This window comes from Salvelinus alpinus, chromosome 24 (assembly GCF_045679555.1).
Source record: "Salvelinus alpinus chromosome 24, SLU_Salpinus.1, whole genome shotgun sequence".
In the NCBI taxonomy this organism is placed as follows: Eukaryota; Metazoa; Chordata; class Actinopteri; order Salmoniformes; family Salmonidae; genus Salvelinus; species Salvelinus alpinus.
Window position 1 is genome coordinate 33,420,998 of NC_092109.1, and position 17,367 is coordinate 33,438,364.

The 17,367-nt window shown below is 42.2% G+C and overlaps 1 protein-coding gene across 2 annotated transcripts; it reads left to right on the forward strand.

Moving 5' to 3' along the window:
* The first annotated feature begins 1,884 nt into the window (after nt 1–1,884).
* Nucleotides 1,885–16,676, forward strand: LOC139552671 (sodium/hydrogen exchanger 6-like). 2 transcript variants are annotated; one of them, XM_071364622.1, is made up of 16 exons: nt 1,885–2,238; nt 2,502–2,701; nt 3,088–3,165; nt 4,616–4,692; nt 5,539–5,651; nt 6,563–6,668; nt 10,526–10,667; nt 10,926–11,031; nt 11,233–11,321; nt 11,465–11,578; nt 11,714–11,825; nt 13,080–13,233; nt 13,359–13,389; nt 13,568–13,656; nt 14,306–14,411; nt 14,484–16,676. In XM_071364622.1, the coding sequence occupies exons 1-16, from the start codon at nt 1,968–1,970 to the stop codon at nt 14,832–14,834; spliced, it is 2,139 nt and encodes a 712-aa protein (XP_071220723.1). In that variant the 5' UTR covers nt 1,885–1,967; the 3' UTR covers nt 14,835–16,676. The 2 variants fall into 2 exon arrangements, with proteins under 2 accessions (XP_071220723.1, XP_071220724.1); XM_071364623.1 differs by having other exon boundaries at nt 13,571–13,656.
* The last annotated feature ends 691 nt before the right edge of the window (nt 16,677–17,367 follow it).

The following is a 17,367-nucleotide window of genomic DNA, read 5'->3' on the forward strand; positions in this document are numbered from 1 at the left end:
AACATAATATTCTGCTGCTCAGTATTTATACCTCAGTCCCCCATGAAATAATACCATTAATAGATTCTACAGATAAATACAGTACCAGTCAAAGGTTTGGACACACCTACTCATTCCAATGTTTTTCTTAATTGTTTACTATTTTCTACATTGTAGAATAATAGTGAAGACATACACTATGAAATAACACATATGGAATAATGTGGTAACCAAAAAAGTGTTAAACAAATCAAAATCTATTTTATATTTGAGATTCTTCAAAGTAGCCACCCTTTGCCTTGATGACAGCTTTGCACACTCTTGGCATTATCTCAACCAGTTTCATGAGGTAGTCACCTGGAATGTATTTCAATTAACAGCTGTGCCTTGTTAAAAGTTTTGTGGAATTTCTTTCCTTTTTAATGCATTTGAGCCAATCAGTTGTGTTGTGACAAGGTAGGGGTGGTATACAGAAGATAACCCTATTTGGACAAAGACCAAGTCTATATTATGGAAAGAACAGCTCAAATAAGCAAAGAGAAACGACAGTCCATCATTACATTAAGACATGAAGGTCAGCCAAACCGAGAAAATTTCAAGAACTTTGAAAGTTTCTTCAAGTGCAGTCGCAAAAACCATCAAGCGCTATGATGAAACTGGTTCTCATGAGGACCGCCACAGGAAAGGAAGACCCAGAGTTACCTCTGCTGCAGAGGATAAATTCATTAGAGTTACCAGCCTCAGAAATTGAAGCCCAAATAAATGCTTCACATTGTTCAAGAAACAGACACACCTCAACATCAACTGTTCAGAGGAGACTGTGTGAATCAGGCCTTCATGGTCGAATTGCTGCAAAGAAACCACTACTAAAGGACACCAATAATAAGAAGAGACTTGCTTGGGCCAAGAAACACGAGCAATGGACATTAGACCGGTGGAAATCTGTCCTTTGGTCTGATGAGTCCCAATTTGAGATTTTTGGTTCCAACCGCCGTGTCTTTGTGAGACGCAGAGTAGGTAAACGGATGATCTCCGCATGTGTGAAGCATGGAGGAGGAGGTGTGATGGTCTGGGGTGCTTTGCTGGTGACACTGTATGTGATTTATTTAGAATTCAAGGCACTCTTACAGCATTCTGCAGCGATATGCCATCCCATCTGGTTTGCGGTTAATGCGACTATCATTTGTTTTTCAACAGGACAATGACCCAACACACCTCCAGGCTGTGTAAGGGCTATTTGACCAAGAAGGAGAGTGATGGAGTGCTGCATCAGATGACCTGGCCTCCACAATCACCTGATCTCAACCCAATTGAGATCGTTTGGGATGAGTTGGACCGCAGAGTGAAGGAAAATCAGCCAACAAGTGCTCAGCATATGTGGGAACTCCTTCAAGACTGTTGGAAAAGCATTGCAGGTGAAGCTGGTTGACATAATGCCAAGAGTGTGCAAAGCTGTCATGTGTAACCTTTATTTAACTAGGTAAGTCAGTTAAGAACAAATTCTTATTTACAATGACGGCCTACACCGGCCAAACCCAGATGACGCTTGGCCGACTGCATGCCGCCCTATGGGACTCCCAATCACGGTCAGTTGTGATACAGCCTGGATTCAAACTATTTCATAGTTTTGATGTCTTTCTTCACTATTATTCTACAATGTAGGAAAATAGTTAAAATAATGAAAAACCCTTGAATGAGTAGGTGTGTCCAAACATTTGACTGGTACTGTATATATTTCTAATTCTTTTCATAAATTCCTTTTTGCATATGCTTATAGGCACCATAAAAATGGACATTGATTAAAATTGAATATCTTTTAAATGAGTTGTTCACATTGCAATGTTTTGAAATGTGGGCATTTATTTTGAAGGTTTCCTCATTACCATACGACAGTGACGCCATAATTTTTTGCTGCTGTCCGAATACTAGTCCAGCCAGCTAGCTACCAACTCAGCTATCTGGTGTCTGATAGTCATCACTGTCTAATCATGGGACTAAAACCAAATTCTGCTCTAAAGGCGTCGAAGACATTGTTTGTTTTACTTTCTCTGTTTACATTTCTTTTAGTGGGTAGTCAAGGCGAGAATACTGCTATGGACAATGTTGCTACTGAGAGGAGGGCTGAGGAAAGCCATAGACAAGACAGTGCCAACCTTCTTATTTTCATAATGCTCTTAACTCTCACTATTTTAACCATTTGGCTGTTTAAACACCGTCGCTTCAGGTTTCTACACGAAACAGGACTGGCAATGATCTATGGTGAGGACCTTCGTGAACTCTTGTAGCTAGCTAGCTAACGTTAGCTATATAATGCAGAATGACAACACTGAGGGAGCTACATCCTCCAGTTCATGTCACATCGTTGCAAGATGGCAATGAAATAGCATGCCTTGGCTTACATGCATTATGCCCATATTAACTTGTACTTGCCATTTATTGATAAGATGTATTTGACACCCCTTTGCATCTGTATGTCTGCCTGACCTGTATCTGACTGGCCTCTATCGCTGTACACTCCTCAGGTCTGCTGGTGGGGGTGATCCTTCGTTTTGGGGTTCATGTGCCACGAAATATGAACAATGTGACTATGAACTGCAGTGTGAATGCCAGCCCAGCAACTCTTCTGGTCAACGTCAGCGGGCGCTTTTATGAGTACACACTGAAGGGTGAAGTCAGCACAGTCAAGGGGCATGACGTGCAGGATGATGAGATGCTCAGGAAGGTACAGTCAGTACTCTTTCACTCACTGTCAATTTACACACACACATTACCAGCAGACTGGATGGTCCTAGACCTGGATGGTAGTCTACTCTGAAATGGTCTCATTTCACTGTCTCCCAATCATGACCACTGATGGCTGAAAATACTTGATAGCCATCATATTGCTTTTTCTATTTCCATTTTTCCAGATCAGTGGTGTAATGAATGAGGAATAGGAAAGGGAGCTATTTAATACTTGTGTGACAAAGTCTACAATCATTAACACGGGCTGGATGTTGTCTGATAAGCTTTGAGCTGCCTGCAGAGGAGCGATTCGGCATAGATTGTGTATAGATTGTTACAGTATGGGTTGATTAGTTCTCTTAACTTTTCATTATTTTCTGCAAGGTGACCTTTGACCCTGAAGTATTTTTCAACATTTTGCTGCCTCCAATCATCTTCCATGCTGGTTACAGCTTGAAGCGGGTAAGATACTTCATGGCTTGAAGACTGTGTGCCGGCACTAGAGGTCGACCGATTATGATTTTTCAACACCGATACCGATTATTGGAAGACCAAAAAAAAGCCGATACCGATTATTCGTCCGATTTAAAAAAATAAATAACAATAATAATAATGACAATTACAATACTGAATGAACACTTATTTTAACTTAATATAATACATCAATAAAATCAATTTAGCCTCAAATAAATAATGAAACATGTTTAATTTGGTATAAATAATGCAAAAACAAAGTGTTGGAGAAGAAAGTAAAAGTGCAATATGTGCCATGTAAGAAAGCTAACGTTTAAGTTCCTTGCTAAGAACATGAGAACATATGAAAGCACGAAAGTGCTGTTTGAATTAATGCTTACGAGCCTGCTGGTGCCTACCATCGCTCAGTCAGACTGCTCTATCAAATCATAGACTTAATTATAGCATAATAACACACAGAAATACGAGCCTTAGGTCATTAATATGGTCGAATCCGGAAACTATAATCTCGAAAACAAAACGTTTATTCTTTCAGTGAAATACAGAACTGTTCCGTATTTTATCTAACGGGTGGCATCCATAAGTCAAAATATTCCTGTTACATTGCGCAACCTTCAATGTTATGTCATAATTACGTAAAATTCTGGCAAATTAGTTCGCAATGAGCCTGGCGGCCCAAACTGTTGCATATATTCTGACTCTGCGTGCAGTGAACGCAAGAGAAGTGACACAATTTCACCTGGTTAATATTGCCTGCTAACCTGGATTTCTTTTAGCTAAATATGCAGGTTTAAAAATATATACTTCTGTGTATTGATTTTAAGAAAGGCATTGATGTTTATGGTTAGGTACATGTTGGAGCAACGACAGTCCTTTTTCGCGAATGCGCACTGCATCGATTATATGCAACGCAGGACACGCTAGATAAACTAGTAATATCATCAACCATGTGTAGTTATAACTAGTGATTATGATTGATTGATTGTTTTTTATAAGATAAGTTTAATGCTAGTTAGCAACTTACCATGGCTTCTTACTGCATTCGCGTAACAGGCGGGCTCCTTGTGAGGCAGGTAGTTAGAGCGTTGGACTAGTTAACCGTAAGGTTGCAAGATTGAATCCCTGAGCTGACATGGTAAAATTCTGTCGTTCTGCCCCTGAACAAGGCAGTTAACCCACCGTTCCTAGGCCGTCATTGAAAATAAGAATGTGTTCTTAACTGACTTGCCTAGTTAAATAAAGGTGTAAAAAAAAAAGTTGGCAAAATCGGCGTCCAAAATTACCGATTTCCGATTGTTATGAAAACTTGAAATTGGCCCTAATTAATCGACCATTACGATTAATCGGTCGACCTCTAGCCGGCACCATAGAAAAGTCTTCTGTATACTTAACTGGAATACTATTTTGTTGTCTCCCCTACACCTCCATTGTGTTTCAGCGACACTTCTTCAGGAATCTGGGGTCCATCCTTGCCTATGCTTTCATGGGGACAGTCATATCATCTTCTGTCATTGGGTGAGCCCATTTCTTTAAAACGGTCAAAAGGTGTGAGCATGTGCTCACTCTGTGTGCAATAATAGTGTTTTAACATGGTTTTTAAATGACTACCTCATCTCTGTACCCCACACATACAATTATCTGTAAGGTACCTCAGTTGAGCAGTGAATTTCAAACACGGATTCAACCACAAAGACCAGGGATGTTTTCAATGCCTCGCAAAGAAGGGCATGTATTGGTAGATGGGTAAAAAATAAAAAAGCAGACATTGAATATTCCTATGAGCATGGTGTAATTATTAATTACACTTTGGATGGTGTATCAATACACCCAGTCACTACAAAGATACAGGTGTCCTTTCTAACTCCGTTGCCACTGCTAAATGAATATAGGGGAAACACAGGTTATTTTGGAGTGGTTTCAGCTTTGTGTTATAGCACAGTGGTTCCCAACCTTTTTTGGTTACTGTACCACCAACTGAATTTTGCTCTGCCTGGAATACTCCTGAAGTACCCTCTTGTGCATTCTGGGAACCTCTGTTGTAGCAGATGGAAGTAGACACACATTTGTGGGTGATTTGCCATCAACTAAAAGATTCAAACCTGTTGAAATTATGAACTAATAACGGTCTTGGGTGAAACATTATGGAGTCTTAAAGGAGGCCTGGGTAAGGTCAAAATGTCATAAATATGCCAACTTTGATAAATTATTTCTTAATTATGCTTTTAGATATACATTTCAAATATATGTCGACAATCCTTTCTACAAAGGACCTTTCTATGGATTACATTTTGCGAAATTCCCCCTAATTGTGGTCTTTTTTTGTTCTGTTTACGTGATTAATCACGCTCTTTTCTCTTACAGGCTGGTTATGTATGGCTGTGTGACATTAATGAAGGCGGTTGGGCAGTTGGGAGGGGACTTTTTCTTTACTGACTGCCTCTTTTTTGGTGCCATTGTCTCAGCCACAGACCCAGGTAATCATCCTCACCCTGACTAGCATAGCCTATACCAGGGCTATTCAACTCTTACCCTACGAGGTCCGGAGCCTGATGGTTTTCTGTTCTACCTAATAAATAATTATGCCCACCTGGTGTCCCAGGTCTAAATCAGTGCCCGATTTTAAAGACATCCGCAAGCTTCCCATCCAAATCAGTTCGGAACAGTTTGTGCGTATATTGTGATGACATTTTGTGAAGTTTTTGGTCTTCGGCAAGGGTTTTTCCAGCTGTTCGTGCGCACAAAAAATGTTCTCGAGGCAAGCCGAAGTTTGTAGCCGAAGTTGGTAGCCGAAGTCTAAGCCCCTTCGTTTGTGATTGGTCAACAGTAGGAATTATTCAAGTGTTTGTTGTCATTCAATGAGAGACTCATTTTCATGCACATTTTTTCACTTGAGAATTACTGCACCAGACATCTCAGTTATATGTAAAATTGCGCGACTAAGATCTCCTCGGCACAAACGTCAAAATTAATGACATCTTTCTTGAGTTATTTTAGATTAATTCTGACTCTTGAGGAAGTGTATACTGGCTACGGCATCTCAAGATGGACAAACAGTACTATTGCCACTTTTTCAAATTTTTCAAGCGAAGGTCTTTTTAAAGGGGTATGCGAGCACATGTTCGCCTAGCCGAATCGAAGCATGCTGAATCCTTTAGAGGGGAACAATGGGAAAAAAGCAGTGGAACTGACTTCGAGGTCTAGAGTTGAGTTTGAGGGGCCTATTCTGTACACAGTGCTACAATATGCTTTAGCTGTAAACTCCATTGAACAGTTTTATTAACTACTTTAGCCTTTGTGTTAGCGATTTTAAGCATTCGGATTAGCCTACATTGCAATCATATGGAGTATGAGTATGTATGTGACGTTCCTGCTGTTGCTCCCACAGTGACAGTACTTGCCATATTCAACGAGCTGAAGGTGGATGTGGACCTGTACGCCCTGATGTTTGGAGAGAGTGTACTCAACGACGCTGTGGCCATAGTTCTGTCTTCGTAAGTCTCCGTCCTTTTCAACATTTCAATGAGCACCACACACAGTAATATCACATTGAGCACCTCTCCTCATCTTCTTGTCTATGTTGTCCAATCCTGTCACTTTCATTGGTGTTTGTAGATGTGTTGACTTTGTGCAGACACTAACCCCACCCCCTCACATTTTACTGGCCACCTGTATACAGAGTTCTTCTGCATTACGAAAAGCAGAGCAGGCAGGCCCAGCATGGCCATGGAGAGACCACAGCATTGGTAGAGGAACAGGGGATCCCCCCTAGGTGGGCTATGGTTATAGTCTGCCTCACCCAGCTTTACTATACCACATCCCCCCTGCTACTTTAGGTTACTGTAGGCTCAGCAAATTACCAGCTAATGAAAACAGGTCCTTGAGTAAGGCCTAAGTGGTTACAACAACGGACTGTTCTTATGTTGTGACCCCTACTGAAGACCTGCTCAGCACCGCAGATGGCGTTGTTTTTGGTACCTTGTGTACTTATTGATAGTAAATACCAGGCTTAAAAGTGGGCGTTGTGGAAAACATCATTCCTCTTGTAAGGGAGTATGCGCTGGTGATTTGCTGTTCAGGTAGAACGGGTGTAGCCTACGTGTTGGTTGATTACCCTTTTTCAGTGTGTGTAGTTCTCTGTTAAGTTTCTCTATATTGCTCTTGTTTGCTGTGCAGGTTATTTGCCGTTGTGGTCATTAAGAGTGTGTAGAACCCAACTGCAGTCCTTGTAGGGTTTACAATCAGCATCTTTCTTAATTAGCATCTAGATTAGCAATTTAATTAGCCTATGCCAAGTCAGACCTTTTAATCAATCTGTTCTCACACCATTCAATGATCAAGAGACCTGTGTGGAGTGGAGTTGGGTTCCTATAGGTTGGGATTTGTTTGTCAAATGATAATTTCCCCCTCAGTTTTGGAAGGAGAGGCTCTTATAACTGTGTTGTAGGCATAGCTGCTAGCTATGTAGACATGGTAAGCACCTCCCCAGACTTTTGTGCTGTAAATACAAAAGATGTGGGTCGTTCCACGAAATGAGTACCTTTTGGGTAGTGTGACTTGGTTGAGAGAAAATAAACATTTTAGTAAGTGCCAAATAAAGTAACAGGGTTGATGATTTCGTCTTACATTGTCCATAAATCCCCTTGTTACAGGGGAATGGAAGCTTGTTGTGTGCAACAGGAGAGGCAATGGAATGTAAAGCTTCACAAAAAAAATGTCATTGCTAAAAAATGTCTTGCCTGACTATCTATGGGTAACCAATGTTGACGTGTTATGCTCGACTCACTCAGTTTTTCACTACAAAACACGAGAAAATGGCCAAAAAGATTATAACCAGCTCACCTGCTTTTACACTATGATTTGACTATTATTTCAATGTTTCACCACATCAAAACGAGAGTTCTATTTCAAATAATCGCTGAGTCACTCAGTATGGGTAACGCCTTCGTTGAGGGGGGTGATCATTAAGGAACTCCTATCACACAACGTCTGTCATAGACAGACTGGAGCGACAGCCAATAGGGGGGACCCCGCACCTTTAAGGCGCTGTCGCTCCCTCATCTCACTTCAGTTCTTCCTTATGAGGTCGTAATACTTCTTCATACTCTCCTTAGCATCGACTTTGGACTACTGCTTTCCTGCTAAACTGTTCATAGGCGAACCCGTGAGGATTCACTGCCGAGCGTAGGAATTCAGCTACTTTTTGGGGGGATCATTCCCTTTCTTTGCTCTGTTCCAGAGGCTCTCTGCTTCTACAGGACAAGGGAAAAGCTTTTTCCACTATACAGGTGTATTTGGCTGCCATCTCTGCCTGCCGTATGAAGGGCGCACGTCGCCTACGCCCAGAACCCAAACAGCTAGTCCCACCCTGGGAACTTTCTGTTGTACTTTAGGTACTTTTACAGTCACCGTTGGGAGCCTCTGGAAAGCGAGGACATTTCCTTAGTCATTACATCCACAAAGTGGGTGAGTGAGCCGCACGCTCTGTCAGTTTCACCACTCGTGCCTGTACCTTGCCCTGGGATTATCCAAGGTTACTTCAACCTAAACCCTTTTTTGTGCCTACTGCTGTTTTTCCCCATGAAGGAACAGTGATTCCACTGCTTGTGTCTTGCGCTTGTTTTGCGCTTCTACATGGACAGGAAGAGAGACCAGCTTTTTGTGTGTTTGGCGCCTCCCCACTCAGGGATACCCATTTCTCGCCAAGTTTTTACCCTTTTGGATCAGTGTAGGCTATTATAGGGCATATAATAGTAAGGGTTGACCACCTCTGGAGGGCTTCAGAACTCATTCTACCAGAGGTGTGGTTGCGTCATGGGCATAGTTTATGGAATCTTTGTTCAAGCAGATTCATGCAACATTTAGGGGAACTCCCCCTTATTCCTCCATAGGTTTTGCTGATCTTGCCGGCACAGGTGTGCTGGGAGTCGGGACCTCTGAGAGTTGAGTCTGTCTAGACTTCCTGGCTTCGGGGGGGTATGCGAGCGCTATGGGAGTTGGCAATGTCCCATACTGAGTGACTAAACGATTATTTGAAGTCAAATGTAAGGTTACTTAACCCCAGTTCTATGTTAATATGAGTGAGGTCACTTGGCGCGTTGCACTTCACGCTCCGCGTAAGGAAGAATGTATACCTGTAAAAGTGAGGTGAGCGGGAGCAACAGCTCAACTGACATTGTATGATAGGAGTTCCTTATTGACGTCCACACCATTCCAACACAGAAAATATGCTGGGGAGCCAGGCCCAGCCAATCGGAATGAGTTTATCTCCACAAAAGGGCTTTTATTACAGACAGAAATTCTCCTCCGCACCCCCTCCCCCTCAGATGATCCCGCATGTGAAGAAGCCGGATGTGGAGGTCCTGGGCTGGCGTGGTTATACGTGGTCTGTGGTTATTAGGCCGGTTGGATGTACTGCCAAATTCTCTAAAATGACTTTGGAGGTGACTTATGGTAGAGATATGAACTTTAAATTCTCTGATAACTGCTCTGTCCAATTGCACGCTCCCTCAAAACTTGAGACGTTGTGTGGAAAAATTGAACGTTTGAGTGGCCTTTTGTTGTCCCCAGCACAAGGTGCACCTGTGTAATGAATATGCTGTTTAATCAGATTCTTTATATACCTCATCTATCAGGTGGATGGGTTATCTTGGCAAAGGAGAAATGCTCACTAACACAGATGTAAACAAATTTGTGACCACAATTTTAGAGAAATAAGCTATTTGTGTGTATGGAACATTTTGGGGATCTTGTATTTCAGCTCATGAAACATGGGACCAACACTTTAAATGTTGTGTTTATTTTTGTTTAGTATTTTTTTTTTAAGGAAACTATTTCACTCATATTTCATGTAAAACACTGGACAGTTACTTTCAAATTAATCACATTAAATAAATCATTTCATGAAATGACTTTGTCAAAGCAACAAAATAACTAGGGCTTTACAATGATGGTGAAAACTTGGAGAAATGTTTGGGTTAAGTGGGCTAAAATCTTCCTAGAAGTCAGAGGATGCACAGAGAGACATGTCAAAATGCAGAATTTGGCACTTTAGCAAGTCTTTATTCGGATTTATTGTAAATTCCATATATTAAAGGGCACTTCATTTAATATAAAATGTAGAATTCAATATTGGTGCACAATTTCTACTTAAAATATAAAAGGGACACAAAAGGGACTTATTTTGTGGAATGACCCATGTACAGATGTTGCAGAGATACTGTATCTTACTGATGTCTTCACATTATCCCTTTCATTTTCCCTTTTGCATTGTAAACATGTGAGTCATTAGTAGTAGAGCCTCCTAACGCTTACACCTGTCTTTGGCTCCATGTGTCTGCACTGGTTACAGCTCCATAGGTGCCTATCAGCCAGCCGGGGACAACAGCCACACATTCGACGCAACAGCCATGATCAAGTCTTTTGGTGTGTTCCTTGGGGTCTTCAGTGGATCCCTTGCCCTTGGTGTGGCCACCGGAGTCATGACTGCACTGATATCCTTTTGCCACCTTCGTGCCAGGGGATGGCATTCATTCAAAAGAAAAGCCTGTGAATTTTATAGATAAAAATAATTGAAAGTCTGCTAATCTGCTTTATCTAAGGCAATTTGCTGTTTTTTAAAGGCATTACAGCTTCTATTCTCCAAGAGTAACGCGTTTGCTATGTTATCGTATTATCTCATCCTTGAAAGTTGTGATGTTTCTGTGATGGATTGAAGTTCCTGATCTGTTCCTTGACCTGTCGCTCGTCACGTCACCAAGTTCACTAAGCTGCGTGATTTCCCCCTGCTGGAGACGGCCCTCTTCTTCCTCATGTCCTGGAGCACTTTCCTGCTGGCCGAGGCCTGTGAAATGACTGGTAACTAATGCAGTGTTTACACACACACACACACACACACACACACACACACACACACACACACACACACACACACACACACACACACACACACACACACACACACACACACACACACACACACACACGTACACACACGGTTTCAAGCTTACATAGGTGAGTCCCCATCACATGCTGATCTGTGTGGACTTTCTCGTGCAGGTGTGGTGGCCGTGTTGTTCTGTGGGATGACCCAGGCTCACTACACTTTCAACAACCTTTCTCCTGACTCCCAGGACAGGACCAAACAGGTACTGGAACACATACCGGTCTATTTGCCTTAAACCATGCTGTAGGTTTTTATTAGACAATGCCTGGCCTAACATTTGAATTTACATTTACGCTATTAAATTGTTTATTTTGGTTGATATTGTTTTTGTCTCTCGTCCCAAAGCTATTTGAGCTCCTGAACTTTCTGGCGGAGAATTTCATATTTTCCTATATGGGCCTGACGCTGTTCTCCTTCCAGTCCCATGTGTTCAACCCCTTGTTCATCATTGGAGCATTTGTATCCTAAAAAACACAGAGAGAGAGAGAGGCAAAAAAAAAAAGTTTTATACAGCCAATGTAATATCTTTAATTCTAACTGCATGTAGTTTTTCCCATCCAGAAGCCACTTTCCTTAACTGCTGTCCCCTACCAGATTGCAGTATTCCTTGGCAGGGCAGCCAACATCTACCCCCTCTCTTTCTTCCTCAATTTGGGCCGTAAAAACAAAATTGGATCTAACTTCCAACATGTTATGATGTTTGCAGGTAGGAGGCTGTCTGTAGTTGTCCTGTACTAGAAGGAGGTAGGAGGCTGTCTGTAGTTGTCCTGTACTAGAAGGAGGTAGGAGGCTGTCTGTAGTTGTCCTGTACTAGAAGGAGGTAGGAGGCTGTCTGTAGTTGTCCTGTACTAGAAGGAGGTAGGAGGCTGTCTGTAGTTGTCCTGTACTAGAAGGAGGTAGGAGGCTGTCTGTAGTTGTCCTGTACTAGGAGGTAGGAGGCTGTCTGTAGTTGTCCTGTACTAGAAGGAGGTAGGAAGCTGTCTGTAGTTGTCCTGTACTAGAAGGAGGTAGGAGGCTGTCTGTAGTTGTCCTGTACTAGAAGGAGGTAGGAGGCTGTCTGTAGTTGTCCTGTACTAGAAGGAGGTAGGAGGCTGTCTGTAGTTGTCCTGTACTAGAAGGAGGTAGGAGGCTGTCTGTAGTTGTCCTGTACTAGAAGGAGGTAGGAGGCTGTCTGTAGTTGTCCTGTACTAGAAGGAGGTAGGAGGCTGTCTGTAGTTGTCCTGTACTAGAAGGAGGTAGGAGGCTGTCTGTAGTTGTCCTGTACTAGAAGGAGGTAGGAGGCTGTCTGTAGTTGTCCTGTACTAGAAGGAGGTAGGAGGCTGTCTGTAGTTGTCCTGTACTAGAAGGAGGTAGGAGGCTGTCTGTAGTTGTCCTGTACTAGAAGGAGGTAGGAGGCTGTCTGTAGTTGTCCTGTACTAGAAGGAGGTAGGAGGCTGTCTGTAGTTGTCCTGTACTAGAAGGAGGTAGGAGGCTGTCTGTAGTTGTCCTGTACTAGAAGGAGGTAGGAGGCTGTCTGTAGTTGTCCTGTACTAGAAGGAGGTAGGAGGCTGTCTGTAGTTGTCCTGTACTAGAAGGAGGTAGGAGGCTGTCTGTAGTTGTCCTGTACTAGAAGGAGGTAGGAGGCTGTCTGTAGTTGTCCTGTACTAGAAGGAGGTAGGAGGCTGTCTGTAGTTGTCCTGTACTAGAAGGAGGTAGGAGGCTGTCTGTAGTTGTCCTGTACTAGAAGGAGGTAGGAGGCTGTCTGTAGTTGTCCTGTACTAGAAGGAGGTAGGAGGCTGTCTGTAGTTGTCCTGTACTAGAAGGAGGTAGGAGTCTGTCTGTAGTTGTCCTGTACTAGAAGGAGGTAGGAGGCTGTCTGTAGTTGTCCTGTACTAGAAGGAGTTGAATGATTGATGTCTGTGGATCATGTTTGCGGTGTAGTTTTCTCTCATTTTACTGTCCTCTGATATCTGTTGATCAGGCCTGCGGGGGGCTATGACCTTTGCCCTCTCCATCCGGGACACGGCCACGTACGCCCGGCAGATGATGTTCTCCACCACCCTGCTGATCGTCTTCTTCACTGTGTGGGTGTGTGGAGGCGGCACCACCCCAATGCTCTCCTTCATGAGTATACGGTGAGTCTCACCTAGAGGTCACAACTTTCACCACTAGTTTGATCATTATGCCTCGATTAGATAGATGGATGTGTACCTCTACTGTATGTTCTTCTTACACATTCTCATCCTTGTGTTTGTGCTAGTGTGGGAGTGGACTCGGACCAAGACAGCTCAGTAAGTAACCAACGATCTGATTGTCCATGATTCTGAGATTTGCTTCTAAAGGACAGCAGAAGTCGGTTTACAGGGTAGCATTGTGTGGACAAAAGAATAGGAATAGTGCACAATTGGAGGTTGTGGTTGTACCGTTATGGTATTACAAAAGTCACATGCTCACTTTTATGTCTTTGAGCAGGTGACTGTTTCGGATGGAACGCAACATAGGAACACCAAACACGAGAGTGCCTGGCCTTTTAGAATATGGTACAATTTCGACAATACGTATCCTTTATCTGCTACATGTCACACCTAAAGCCTTTAGAATGTGGTTGTGAGTCATTAGATGAAGCCATAACAATCCAGTCTTCAACTTGGACCAACCATTGAGGAAACACTGTTCAGTGGTGATTATCTGCGGTATATTGGCCATATACCACACCCCCTCGGGCCTTATTGCTTAATTATACACTAGAGGCCACTCTTTGAAAAGTGAAGGCAAGTCAGTTCATGTGATACACATTCCTCAATGAAAATATGACAAGGCACTAAATGCCTTTTCTAGAGGTTATTCCTTTATTAATGGTGATTGGGTTCAGACTACTATAATTAAGCAGTAAGGCCCGAGATATGGCCAATATACCACGACTAAGGGCTGTTCTCAAGCACGATGCAACACGGAGTGCCTTAATACAGCCCTTAGCCATGGTATATTGGCTATAATATCACAAACCCCTGAGGTGCCTTATTCCTATTACAAACTAGTTACCAACGTAATTAGAACAGTAAAAATAAATGTTTTGTCATACCTGTGATATACGGTCTGATATACCACGTCTGTCAGCCAATCAGCATTCAGGGCTCAAACCACCCAGTTTGTAACAGCGTTTAGAGTCCCCTGAGGATTAGATCCCTTGACTGCAGCCTTCTCCAGCTACCTGAAACCCCTGTTGACTCACAGCGGCCCACCCCTCACTGCCACCCTGCCTGCCTGCTGTGGCCCCTTGGCTCGCTGTCTCACCAGCACTCAGGCATATGAGGTGAGTACACGCACGCACGCACGCACGCACGCACGTACGTACGTAGTGGTTCATGATTCCTTCTCTCTCTAGAATGAAGGGCACCAGCACAATGATGATTCTGACGAACTGGTCCTGAATGACGGCAATGCAACCATGTATGGTGACGTCACAGTGAGCACCGATGCATCGGGCATCCTCACCACCAACCATAAACACCTGTCTGCCTCCACCATGGGCATAACCTCGGAGGAGGCCCTGGACCAGGAGCTGGCGTTTGGGGAGCATGAACTGGTCATCAGGGGAACACGTCTGGTCCTGCCCATGGACGACCCCCCTGAACCCACTGTGACCCTCCCCCCACCTCCCCCCCCGCCTTTCTCAGATCCCTTCTCCGATCCCTTTTCAGATCCCTTCTCCGATCCCAGACGCAACAGACTCTAGAGGCCAAGGGCTCCCTTTTTCTGTCTAGCCATCCCTTGGTCTTGAACAACCCCTGCATTGAAAAGCAAAATGGGTTGTGTTAAGTGGTGGTCTTTACCCATGCCTGCCTCTTTCTCCTCTGCCCATTCATGTATTTGTATATTTTAAAAAGTACATCCTATATTTATGTATTTATTTACTCTGTATTTATATGTCGAGGTTTTCATTGTTGCCCTTACCCCACAGCGAGTCGTTGGGGGTTTCAAGAGCCATGCTTCCTTTCTTTTTCAAAACATGGAAACATAAATATGAATTTCAGTGGTGATTTTTATGTCATGGGAGTAGTTTAGGGTGTACTTTAGTTGCTAGTAAGTTGTGAATAATAAGTTTCACTCAGTTCTCCTACCTGACTGCTACTGGCTGATGTGAGGGTCATTATTTAAGTCAGAGGCATCTGTATTGGGGGCTCCAGGATGCTGAACTGTTTTAAACAAGTGCCTAATTATATATATATTTTTCAATTTATGCAGATTTGTACATATTCATTAATAATTTACAGTAAATCATTTGGATTATTCTAACTTGAAACCCAGCTCAGTGTTATACCAAACCCCTACAGAATAAAATGCAATATTGTACTATGAACCTTTTTCCGTAAATTGTAATATTCATTAGTTGTAATTGATTGATATACATTTGCAAATGAAGCCTGGTGGAAATTATTAAGATATGTCATTACTTTAAATGAAATATTGACGTTTTCATAAGCAGATTTCTAAGTCTGGAGATTCCTGTCACCTCCACTCTTGCTCTGTGAACGACAAGGCCCTTAACTATAAGCAGATGCCTTGATACTGAATCTGACGACCTGAGCAGAAAGCTGTGGCGAAGGGTTTGGTACAATACTGTACAGAGCTGCTTTCTATAGACTCAGTCCAGTCCAGGCTGAATGTGTGTATGGGCTCTACGACAGCTAGCTGGAACTGTCACTCTCTGAGCTCCTGCTATGCAGGATTAGGTTTTGTTTTCAAAGAATTATACCTGCCGTACCCTTTCTTTCTCAGTCAGGTGGGCAGCAACTATGAACAGATTTTTGCGCTTTATTACATATCATTTGTTTGCATTGTGATCTTTATTTAGATTGAGCCACTTGAGCTTATGTTGAAAGACCTGACTAGAATGCAACCCTACCACCGACAGTAGCTAGAGTAACCACATGTTATGAATGCAATGGTTCATATAGTCTAAACTCTAACTGGAACTAATCTAGTCTGTAAATGGGATTGTAGTTCAGCTCAGATATCTAGCATAGTAACTAAAAGCTTAGTTGTTAAAGTAGCAGCAAATTCAACCTGAAAAGGTGAGGCAGCCTTTACTTGTTCCAACAGTATTTGGGTGTATGATATTGATGTAGCTATATTTTGTGAATAGTTTGTTTTTGTTAATGAAATGTGAATTCTACAAAATACAGTTAATTTGGATGTGGGGAGAGACAAAGTTATGAAAGTCTCAATGTACAGTAGCCTAAATACTAAATATGTGAATCTAATGTGAATGAAAATAAATGTTTCTATTAGGCTACAAAATTAATTTTGGATGTTTTTTATTTTTTTCTGTTTCAAGTACCAAATCCATGTAACTTCTGTATTTATTTACAAGTATGTTATATCTGTAATGTGTTGTATTTCACAAACACTTCCTTTCAGTACACAACGTATAAAGAGTAGTGGTAGACACATTTAAATGGACTGATCAATCAATATTTCACCCCAATAAGTGGTTAATCGTTCATTCAACCTTTTCCTGAAGACTTGGCCAATAATATTCTGCATGGAAATACAATACAGTTGGGTTGATTGGAAAGCAGTCGTATCCTGTCCTGATTTTTCCCCTGATATCCTGCCTCCGGATGAGTGGTTTGCTTTTGTAGGGTACATTTACTGTAATAGGCTTCCTGTTCAGAAGAAAAGTGACGCTTTTGCAGATCAGGGAGTGCGTGCGCGTGTCCCACAACTTTCTTTGAACTTGGTTTGAACTTTGAAGTTGCATGGACAGATCCGAATCTTGTGTCGGAATGAATTAATACAAGGACATTAGATACGATTTGTATAGCTATTGGTGAGGTATGTTTTTAGAGTATCCTAAATTGTAAACAACGAATGTACAGTTAAGTCATTCGATATAATACAGTTGAAATCGGAAGTTTACATACAAATACATTTAAACTCAGTTTTTCACAATTCCTGATATTTAATCCTAGTAAAAATTCCCTGTTTTTGGTCAGTTAGGATCACCACTTTATTTTAAGAATGTGAAATGTCAGAATAATACTAGAGAGAAGGATTTATTTCAGCTTTTATTTCTTTCATCACATTCCCAGTGGGTTAGAAGTTTGCATACACTCAATTAGTATTTGGTAGCATTGCCTTTAAATTGTTTAACTTGGGTCAAACGTTTTGGGTAGCCTTCCACAAGCTTCCTACAATAAGTTGGGTGAATTTTGGCCCATTCCTCCTGACAGAGCTGGTGTAACTGAGTCAGGTTTGTAGCCCTC

Coding starts and splice junctions, on each gene's coding strand:
- LOC139552671 (XM_071364622.1), top strand. CDS start 1,968: ATGGGACTAAAACCAAATTCTGCTCTAAAGGCGTCGAAGACATTGTTT. Junction 5,652..6,562: donor TGTCTCAGCCACAGACCCAG/GTAATCATCCTC, acceptor TTGCTCCCACAG/TGACAGTACTTGCCATATTC. Junction 14,412..14,483: donor CCAGCACTCAGGCATATGAG/GTGAGTACACGC, acceptor TTCTCTCTCTAG/AATGAAGGGCACCAGCACAA.